The sequence below is a fragment of the Nicotiana tomentosiformis genome, chromosome 6 (genome assembly GCF_000390325.3).
Source record: "Nicotiana tomentosiformis chromosome 6, ASM39032v3, whole genome shotgun sequence".
Lineage (NCBI taxonomy): Eukaryota > Viridiplantae > Streptophyta > Magnoliopsida > Solanales > Solanaceae > Nicotiana > Nicotiana tomentosiformis.
The window spans coordinates 4,036,110-4,046,837 of record NC_090817.1 but is presented as its reverse complement, the minus strand read 5'-3'; the positions used below and the strand labels follow the sequence as shown (position 1 = coordinate 4,046,837).

The following is a 10,728-nucleotide window of genomic DNA, read 5'->3' as shown; positions in this document are numbered from 1 at the left end:
CATCAATCAAACTCAATTGCTCTAGCCGGGTTTTGACCCACTCATCATTATCAATTTCAGCTTCAGCAAAGATCTGTAGGGATGGAATCTCAACTTCCGCATGTATAACTGCCTCAGTTCCATATACCAGCAAATAGGGAGTTGCACCTATTGAAGTGCGAACAGTAGTGCGATAACCCATTAAAGCAAAAGGTAATTTTTTATGCCATTGCCTGGAACATTGCACCATCTTACGAAGTATCTTCTTTATGTTCTTGTTAGTAGCCTCAATAACTTTGTTTGCCTTAGGACGATACGGAGTGGAGTTTTGATGCATAATCTTGAACTGTTGGCATACCTCTTTCATCAAATGACTGTTGAGGTTAGCAACATTATCTGCGATGATTACCTTGGGAATTCCGAACCGGCAAATGATGTTTGAATGAACAAAATCCACCACCGCCTTCTTGGTCACAGACTTGAAAGTTACAGCTTCGACCCACTTGGTAAAGTAATCAACGGCCACCAGAATAAACCTATGCCCATTTGACGCTGCCGGCTCAATTGGTCCAATGACATATATGCCCCAAGCAACAAAGGGCCAAGGTGCAGATATTGTGTGCAACTCAGATGGCGGGGAATGAATCAAATCACCATGCACCTGGCATTGATGACATTTGCAAACGAAGCTGATGCAATCTCGTTCCATGGTCAGCCAATAATAACCTGCTCGAAGAATCTTCTTTGCCAAGACATACCCACTCATATGCGGCCCGCAAACTCCGGAATGCACTTCGACCATGATAGTCGAAGCTTGTTTAGCATCTATGCACCTTTGTAATCCTAGATCTGGAGTCCTCTTGTAAAAGATTCCCCCACTTAAGAAAAATCCACTAGCTAGACGTCGAATGGTTCTCTTTTGATCACCTGTGGCATGTACCAGATATAACCCTGACTTGATGTATTCCTTGACATCGTGGAACCAAGGTTCACCATCAATTTCCTCTTCAACCACATTACAATAAGCGTGCTGATCATGGACTTGGATATGCAGAGGGTCGACATAAGTCTTATCTAGATGGTGTAACATTGACGCCAGAGTAGCCAAGGCGTCGACGATCTCATTATGAATCCTGGGAATATGCCTGAATTTTACTGACCTGAATCGTTGACAAAGATCATGCAAACATTGTCGATAAGGTATGAGCTTCAAATCCCGAGTCTCCCATTCTCCCTGAATCTGGTGAACCAATAAATCTGAATCTCCCAAAACCAATATTTCCTGAACTCCCATGTCTATAGCTAGCCTCAAACCTAGAATGCATGCCTCGTATTCAGCCATGTTGTTAGTGCAATAAAATCGAAGCTGAGCTGTTACGGGGTAGTGATGCCTTGTTTCAGAAATGAGTACAGCCCCTATTCCGACACCTTTCATGTTAGCAGCTCCATCAAAGAAGAGTTTCCAACCTGGCTTTTCATCATGATCAGCCTCGTCAACATACATCACTTCTTCATCAAGAAAATAAGTCTTCAGTGGCTCATATTCTTCATCCACCGGATTCTCGGCCAAGTGATCGGCTAGGGCTTGGGCTTTCATCGCGGTCCAAGTCACATAGATGATGTCAAACTCTGTGAGTAAAATCTGCCACTTTGACAATCTTCTTGTGGGCATAGGCTTCTGAAAGATATACTTTAGAGGATCCATGCGAGAACTGAGGTAAGTAGTGTAGGATGACAGATAATGCTTCAACTTTTGTGCTACCCAAGTTAGGGCACAACATGTCCTTTCAAGAAGAGTACACTTAACCTCATAAGGAGTGAACTTCTTGCTGAGATAATAAATGGCTTGCTCTTTCTTGCCCGTGATGTCGTGTTGACCCAACACACAACCAGAAGAATTATCCACGACCGTCAAATAGAGAATTAAAGGTCTCCCAGGTTCTGGTGGGACCAGCACAGGTGGGTTTGACAGGTAACTCTTGATTTTATCAAATGCTTCCTGACACTCATCAGTCCACTTAACCACAACATTCTTCTTCAGCAACTTAAAGATGGGCTCACAAGTTGTCGTGAGTTGAGCAATAAACCCGCTGATGTAGTTTAACCTTCTGAGAAGGCTCATCACCTCGGTTTTATTCTTTGGCGGTGGTAATTCTTGGATGGCTTTTATCTTTGATGGGTCCAAATCAATACCGCATCGACTGACTATGAATCCTAAACAGTTTCCCGGACGGGACACCAAATGCACATTTTGCCGGATTGAGCTTGAGGTTTTACCTGCGAAGCCTTTGGAAAAACTTTCTCAAGTATCCAACATGGTCGGACTGCTTCTTTGACTTTATGATCACATCATCTACATAAACCTCAATTTCCTTGTGTATCATGTCATGAAATATGGTAGTCATTGCCTTCATGTAAGTTGCCTCAGCATTCTTCAAACCGAATGGCACTACCCGGAAGCAATATGCCCCCCATGGCATGATGAATGCTGTCTTTTCTATGTCTTCCTCATCCATCAGGATCTGGTGATATCCCGCATAACAATCCACAAAAGACCCGATCTCGTGCTTGGCACAATTGTCAATCAGAATGTGGATGTTCGGCAACGGAAAGTTATCCTTTGGACTTGCCTTGTTGAGATCACAATAATCAGCACACACCCTGGTCTTACCATCCTTCTTTGGTACTGACACCACATTAGCTAACTATATGGGATATTGAGTGACCTGAATGACTTTTGCCCCAAGTTGCTTTGTGATTTCTTCTTTAATCTTCACACTCATGTCAGTCTTGAACTTTCTTAACTTTTGCTTGACAGGAGGGAATGCAGGATCAATTGGCAATTTATGAACTACCAAATCAGTGCTCAAACCCGGCATATCGTCATACGACCATGCAAAGACATCTTTGTATTCAAACAGTGCTTTGATTATTTCTTCCTTGATTTGCAGTTCCAGATGTACACTTATCTTGGTTTCCCTGACATTATCTTGATCTCCTAATTTGATTGCTTCAGTTTCATTCAAATTAGGCTTGGGTTTTCCTTCAAAGTATTTTAGTTCTCTACTGATTTCCTCAAATGCTGCTTCTTCATCATATTCTGTTTCATCATCACACTCTACTTCTTGGATTGTTATTTCAGAATTAGATTGGCTTTTAAGATTTGGCTGAAAATTCCTCATGCATGTCATATCATTGAAACCAGCATAAAAAGAATTGTACAGAGAAAAAAAATAAAAATGAAACGCTATCAGGAATAATGGAAAACATGAAGTTGTATTTCATTGAAAATAAAAGGATAGAATGGTTTGTACATCGAAACAAGCAAAAAATAAAAAATCTGGATTACAACCCTGGAATAACCTAGATAACAGAAAGAAAAACAAAGCAAACTACCAAAACTCCTTCCGGGTGGGGAGAGGAGTAGCTTTCTAATTGCTAAGCTTCACATTTGGCCCAACAAGATGCATATCGACATTACTGGAACATTCTCCAATTTCCACCGTATTAACCTCATCAAACAGACTCTGGAACCTCTTGATCAGCTCTTCATCAAAGTCGACCACAGGTTTTGGTACCTCTGATATTGGGCGTTTTGCGACCCCTGACTTGACAAAAGACTTGGAGATATGTGGAACATGCTTAGGAAGTGACGATACCTTTCTTTTCAAATTTTTAGCCTTTTTCACGTCCTTCCCTGTGAGTGTGAATCCCAAACCAAATGTACCAAAACTTTCACGTGGACACACCGGATGTGCAATACCCTGCAGAGATGAACCCAGGCCTTTGCCCGGCACAAAACCATTCTTCAATATTTCATTTGCTACCATGACAGACACGGATGGTAGCTTCGAACCTGGAATGCATTCTCCTTCAGGAATCTTCTCGACAGACACTGTTTCGAACTTTTGGTAAACCCAAGGCCCTTTATCATCTTTAACTTCAATAAATAGAACAATTGTGTCATTGTAAGTAGATAAGTTCTCATCACCGTGCACAACTATTTCCTGCCTGTCCCATTCGAACTTTACCATATGATGCAGAGAAGACGGGATTGCCTTGGCAACATGTATCCAGGGCCTACCCAACAACAAGTTGTAGGAGACAGCCACATCTAGCACTTGGAACTCCATAGTGAACTCAACTGGCCCTATTGACAATTCGAGCATTATATCACCGACAGAATCTTTCCCTCCTCCATCAAAGCCTCGAACACATAAATTGTTCATGTGGATCCTTTCAGTGCCGATCTTCAACTTTTGCAAAGTGGACAGAGGGCAAATATTTGCACTAGAACCGTTATCAACCAGTACCCTTGAGACAGTAGAATCCTCGCATTTCACTGTGAGATAAAGAGCTCGGTTGTGCTCTGTACCCTCCATAGGAAGTTCATCATCTGAGAAAATGATCCTGTTTGCTTCGAAAATCTTATTAGTAATCTTTTCCAAGTTGTTTACCGTGATCTTATCAGGAACATAGGCCTCATTCAAAATCTTCATCAGGGATTTGCGGTGTTCATCTGAATGTATCAGCAAAGACAGAAGAGAGATCTGAGCTGGTGTTTTCCTTAACTGCTCCACAATGGAATAGTCTTGCATTTTCATCTTTTTCAGGAACTCTTCAGCCTCTTCTTCGGTGACCGGCTTCTTTACTGGGATGTGGCCATCCTTAAATGGCTTGGCTTTCCTCAGTTCCTCTGGGGTAAAACATCTCCCAGAACGAGTCAGTCCTCTGGTTTCATTGACTTCTTCCTCTACTTCTTTCCCTTTATATGTTACTATCACCTGTTTGTAATTCCACGGGACGGCTTTTGTGTCAACCATTGGTAATTGGGTCACTGGCTTAATAATAACGGGGGTAATACGAGCCCCTTCCACGATTATAACAGGCTTGCCCGGGACCCCTGGTACGATCACTTTTTGCTTTTCCTGGTTCGCTTCAACATCAATCGGAGGCCCTTTCACAACCAATACAGATGGCTTCACGTTGAGCGAGCTTAGCTTCTCCGACACCCCTTCAACTGTCAAGGGCATTGATTTTGCAGAATCTGGAGCTTTAACTGGATTACTTTTGCTAGCCCGGATCATCATGACAGACTTGGAAGAATTCTTGGGCTTCCCATCCTTATGAACTATCTCAATTATATATGTCTTTGCATGGGCCGGCAAAGAATTTTGCTTGATGTTTGGTGCCTCTGTGTTCTGGACCGCAATTTGATTTGTATCAATAAGCTCTTGGATCGCCCTCTTCAAATGCCAACACTTCTCTGTGTCGTGCCCTGGGGCATCAGAACAATATGCGCATCTGAGGAAATAATCAAAGTTCCTTGGAGGTGGATTTGGTGTCTTTGGCTCAATCAGCCTCAAAACATCCAACTGCCTCAACCTTTGAAACAAATTGGTATACGACTCTCCAAGAGGGGTGAAGGTTTCTTTCCGCTGCTGCCTATCTTTTCTATAATCCGGCCTTGATCGAATTATTGGACCAGTAGGGTTTCAGTATGGTTGTGGGGGTGGATAAGGATTTTGTGGAGTTGGAGCACGCCATTGCGGGTAAGGAGGGGGTTGCGCATATGACTGTGCATGGTGAACATGGTATTGGGGTGGTCTGACTGAATATTGAGGGTCTTGTGGTGGGAAATAATATTGGGATGGATTATATGGAGCTTGGGTGTAGGCTTGAGGTTGGGGTCGAGGTTGGGTGTACTGGTGAGGCGAACCCCTTGGGCCACACCCTGATCCAGAGACAAACATAGCGACATCGTCTTTCTTCTTTTTGCCTAACAGGCTTCCGGTACTACTTTGAATTGCCTGTGTGGTTGCTTTTATGGCAGAGTAGTTCATGATCTTGCTTGACTTGAGTCCCTCTTCCACCATTCCTCCCATCTTTACCACATCGTTGAAGGCTTACCTATGGCTGAGATCAAATGGCCAAAATAAGTAGGTTCTAAGGCTTGAAGAAAGTACTCGACCATCTCATATTCTTCCATTGGAGGATTGACCCGTGCAGCTTGTTCTCTCCATCTGAAACCATATTCCCTAAAGCTCTCACTGCTCTTCTTTTCTACCTTGGTCAAAGATAGGCGATCCGGGATAATGTCTATATTGTACTGAAAGTGCCGAGCAAAGGCCTGAGCCAAGTTATCCCATGTGTACCACCTGCTAGCGTCTTGGCGGGTGTACCATTCCAAAGCTTCCGCACTCAGACTCTGACTCAAATACGCCATTAATAATTCGTCCTTCCCACCGGCGCCTCTCATCTTACTGCAAAAGCCTCTCAAATGGGCCACGGGATCTCCATGTCCATCGTACAGGTCAAACTTGGGCATCTTGAACCCAGCGGGTAGTTGGACATCAGGGAATAAGCATAAATCCTTGTAAGCCACACTTACTTGGCTTCCTATCCCTTGTATGTTCTTCAAAGATTGCTCTCGACTCTTCATTTTCCTGAATATCTCATCCATCTCCACGTTCCGGGATGGTTTCTCAGTTTCAACAGGAGGTTCAAAGTGAGGGGTGTAGGAATAAGGATCCGTGACTTTGAAAGTTGGTTCCGGAGCATAATATTGGGTATCTGGATCTTGGAACACTGGTTCACTAGAAGATCGGTGGAGGGTAGCTCGCGAAGGGGCTACGAAAACAGGAGCAGATATCGGAGCAGGGTATGTGGTTGTTTTGACTGGTGGAGCATGAAAAGTTTGGGACGAGGTGCTGGGGTAGTGGTGTAAAGGCGTAAAACCAGGTGCATGCTGAGGGGAAAGATCAATGGTAATGGGATTCTGGGCTTGTGCCAGTGGTGGGATGAAAGCGGGATTTTCTGTGTAGTTAGCGGGGAATGAAGGTGGAGGATACCCCCTGATCCAGGCTTGATACATTTCTACCATTTGATGCTTCAACCTGTGGACCTCCTCTTTCAATTCAGACTTTGATTCTACAATCTCCCTCGGCGGGTCAACAACACCCGTGTCCGACTCTTTGCTAGTCATGACTGCCTTGCACTTTGATCTGGTATTATAGGGGTGACTTTCCAGGATGCTAACAAACTAACCACCTAAACAGAACCTGTATTTTTATGCACACACAATAACTTGGTCAGCTTTGAAGCATTTAACAGATAGGGAATCGCATATTGGGGATGCAATGCACCTGAGTAGTTAAACATTTCTAAATTCTTTGCGACGGCTTATGTGTTTCATCCCGGCTCTTTTCCCAAATTTTGAATCCTGATTTTTTCCTCTCTCCTTTTGCTGTGTTTCGCTCTTTTAATTTTCATTCTCTTTTTTTCCTTTTTTTGGCCCCTCTTTTCTTTCTTCCCTCCCTTTTTTCTTTTCCTCTTTTTTTTGGTTTTCTTTTCTCTATTTTATTTTAAGATTATGATCGAATCCTATAGGGATTACCTACGTATCATGACGCCGCATGAATCAGATCATTACGTAGTTCAGGGAAATAAATGCGAAATGATTTTTTTTCAATATTTCATTAATAAAAGACATCTTTTTGGATTTTCTATTACAAGGACTTAAAAATAGTGATGACTACAAAAGAAAAATCTATAGACTCGAAATAAAGCAATAAGCAGCCTTGACAAGGATGAACAAAACTCGAGGAAAGTAAAATACAGACTCAAAAACTAACTAAAAAAAATTAAAAATACATAAGAGCCTCCACTGGTACTCCGAGGGCTTGCGGGACATCAGCCGGTCTCCGCACGGCCCTACGGGCAATATCTTCTTGAAGGTGGTCTAGGTCAACCATCACCTGTCAAACGAATGTCATTACAGAAAAAAAAAAAAAACATAGACTTGTTCATGTCTTCACATTCATGGCATTTCATTACAACATAATTAGCTATCTCTTTAATCCTCATTCTGATGACACCCTTTTCTTGAAGCAAATGTCTAATCTGCTGGGCCCGAGCCTCTAACACTTGTGTATCTGTGTTGTTTTGGTCTTGTAACTGCTACATGCTTTCTTGTAGTTGGTAAATCAATGCATAGCAATGCTCTCTTTCTGTCTTGAAATCCTTTATTTGCTTGACCATTTCATTTTCCAGGGCAACCAGCTTTTTCTGTAAAATTGCTACTTCTTTGTCATATTTCTGCTTCAACTGGTAGGCTAATCTAGCATGTTCTTCCGCACTTTTGGCCAACTTTGCTTGAGCATTTAACAAGTCCTTTTCGGCCTTTGTCAAGTCAAAACCATAATCATGCACTTTCCGCCTTAGGTTGGTTATATTTTTCTCATCTCTCTCACTTCTTACCGGCGTCTCGGCGGCTATTTTCATTCTCTGTATTTGGGCACGAAGGGCTTCATTTTCCCTAGCCAACCTCTTCTTTTCCCCTTCATCTTCAGCTGCCTGCAAACTACTATCAAATTTGATTTTTTCAATTTGTTCTTCTAGTTTGTTTATAGTAGTACGGTATTCCTTTTCTTTAGCTAACCAAACCTATTGCTCTCGTGCTCCATCAGTGAATTGTTGGACATGGGGCCTTTTGGCGGGCTGTTCTGGCTCTTGATCGACCCGACTTCTTTTACCATACCATGTGGCGTAGTTGGATCCTACTTCACCCATAGACAAATCTCGTACTTGAGTCTGTGGTTCCACGAACCTACATTGGTGCCAAATCTGGCGAACCCTTTATTCTGGAAATATGGCATTTGGGCATAGTTCAACAACCTATGGACTCAAATCTTCATCATAGGGGACTGTTTGGTATCTGCCCAATTGGCGTAGGACCCGATGCGGGGCATATGGCTGAATACTCCGAAGACTCAATAATAAAAGAAAGCACACTCCTGCGGACATGTAAATAACTTCGTCAACCGGGAGCCAACCAAAAGTCCACTCAATTCGATTTGCGTTTAATGAACCCAAATACGCGAACCACTCATGACCGTTTACCCGGTTTTCATATTCTTCGATGCAATTGAGTCTGGTCAGACCGTAGTTCATGTAGCCTGGGCGATGACAAAGATGTTCTACCAACCACATTTGTAAAAGCAAGTTGCAACCCTCAAAAAACTTTGTTTCGGCTCGACAAGCGGTTAAAGCTCGATAAATATCTGCGAGAATCATCGGTATGATAGTGCCATTAGCCTTTTTTACCATAAAGTTGGCCAATCCCGAGAGCCCCAATTCTATATGTCCGTCACTCCTTGGGCATATCAGAGTGCCTAAAAATGGCACCACAAAGGCCAAACCCCTGCGTGCTTCCCATTTGTCTTTATTTCCCTGATGATTCAAACCAGTGTCCGGAGCCTCAAATCCGTGGGGGTCCCCATACTGACTGTATAAGAAACGAAATGTGCAGAATCCTTCGGCTAAATTTTCATCTTTAACCTACCGGCTAATACTGAGGAGGTCCAAAAACTTATGAGGGGTTACAGTTCTTGGTGCTACTGGATATTGATACCTTAACTTCCCTTCGAAACTAGCATAACCTGCTATCTCTTCTTGTGTAGGGGTCAATTCGAAATCAAAGAAGTGGAAAACATTGTGTGTTAGGTCCCAAAACGGTATCAAAGCTTCGATTATATCAACCCTTGGTTTAATTTCCAGAAAACCAGTGAGCCCACCTAAAGCCTTTGTCACAGAACGCTTACTGACCTCCCCCAGGTCGTTCCACCACATATGGAGTCCTAGTGGAATCTCGTCTACGACTCAAAAAGGTATATTTTCAATAGTGCTCATCCTGCACATTTTTATTTAAGGCGACTGGTGAAAAACAAGTGACTTTTTATATGTGTTTTTTTTAATTTTTGACCCCAAAAGAAAGATTATTTTTTTGCAAAATAAAACTCAAACAACTCAAGGCCACCTTTGCAAATACGGCCCTTCAGCCCTTAAGAAATGAAGATTTTAAAGCTGTGATTGCTAAGTGGCCAAAATTAGGAAAAGAGCCATAGGTGGCTATTCTGGTAAAACAAACTTCCTGCGTCCCGACGGGACGTTTCTGGCTATTTGGACAGAAAATGACATCCCCTAAATTTATTTATGACAAAATGATGCATTTTCATATTTTCTGGTTATTTTACAAAAACGGGGCCGGGCCCGATGCGGGTTGCCTACGTATCTCACATCCGGTGAGAATCAAACCCACGTAGTTCGGTCAAATTTGATGCACTGAAAGATATGATTTGTTTTGAAATAAGTTTCTTTTTTTTCTTTTATTTTTGGAAACTTTGGCAGAGTAACGGGATTTTTGAATATCGGGATTATCAAAACCGGGCATTTTTCTATCCTACCTCACTCTTGGTTTTTCTTTTTTTTTTTTCTTAATTTTCTTTCCTTACTCTAGACGCCGGTCAACATACAAGCCAAGCAAATTAATGTACAAGTAGCACGTAAAGAATGCATCAGGATGGTCTTTTAATTTTTGGATGCACCTATCCTAGACGGACCCAATCCCTGTGTTGAGTCCGCTAAGTCAAATGCACGTGATGCAAGCAAACGTACCTACTAGGGATCCGGCATGAGGCTGTGTTATTCTAACTTTAAATCTTGGGTGTATTGCTCTAGACCTGGCTTACCCGAGCGGACAACTCGAGCCGGGGGGAGGGGGGACATACCGGGAATACAGAAGCTTCACCGGCTTTGCAACTAGTCCAAACCTCATTCTAAAATTAGGATATGACTCTAACAGAAAAGAAGCCACGCGAAGCGCACGCTCCCCAGAAGATTTAGAAGACTCAGAGAGAAGGAGGGTTTCGTAGAAATTTATATACAGTTCAAATAATATCAAAGCGATAA

General features: G+C 42.6%; 2 protein-coding genes across 2 annotated transcripts; both read right to left on the bottom strand.

The window, feature by feature from the left end:
- Positions 1-2,252: 2,252 nt before the first annotated feature.
- LOC138893508 (uncharacterized) lies at positions 2,253-5,864 on the bottom strand. Its single transcript, XM_070178114.1, has 6 exons — positions 5,713-5,864; positions 4,560-5,364; positions 3,429-4,472; positions 3,332-3,342; positions 2,706-3,132; positions 2,253-2,609 (listed from the first exon to the last, which is right to left on the bottom strand). The coding sequence occupies exons 1-6, from the start codon at positions 5,862-5,864 to the stop codon at positions 2,253-2,255; spliced, it is 2,796 nt and encodes a 931-aa protein (XP_070034215.1).
- Positions 5,865-5,866: 2 nt separating this feature from the next.
- On the bottom strand, positions 5,867-6,964 carry LOC138893507 (uncharacterized). The gene has a single exon (XM_070178112.1). The coding sequence runs from the start codon at positions 6,962-6,964 to the stop codon at positions 5,867-5,869; it is 1,098 nt and encodes a 365-aa protein (XP_070034213.1).
- Positions 6,965-10,728: the final 3,764 nt, after the last annotated feature.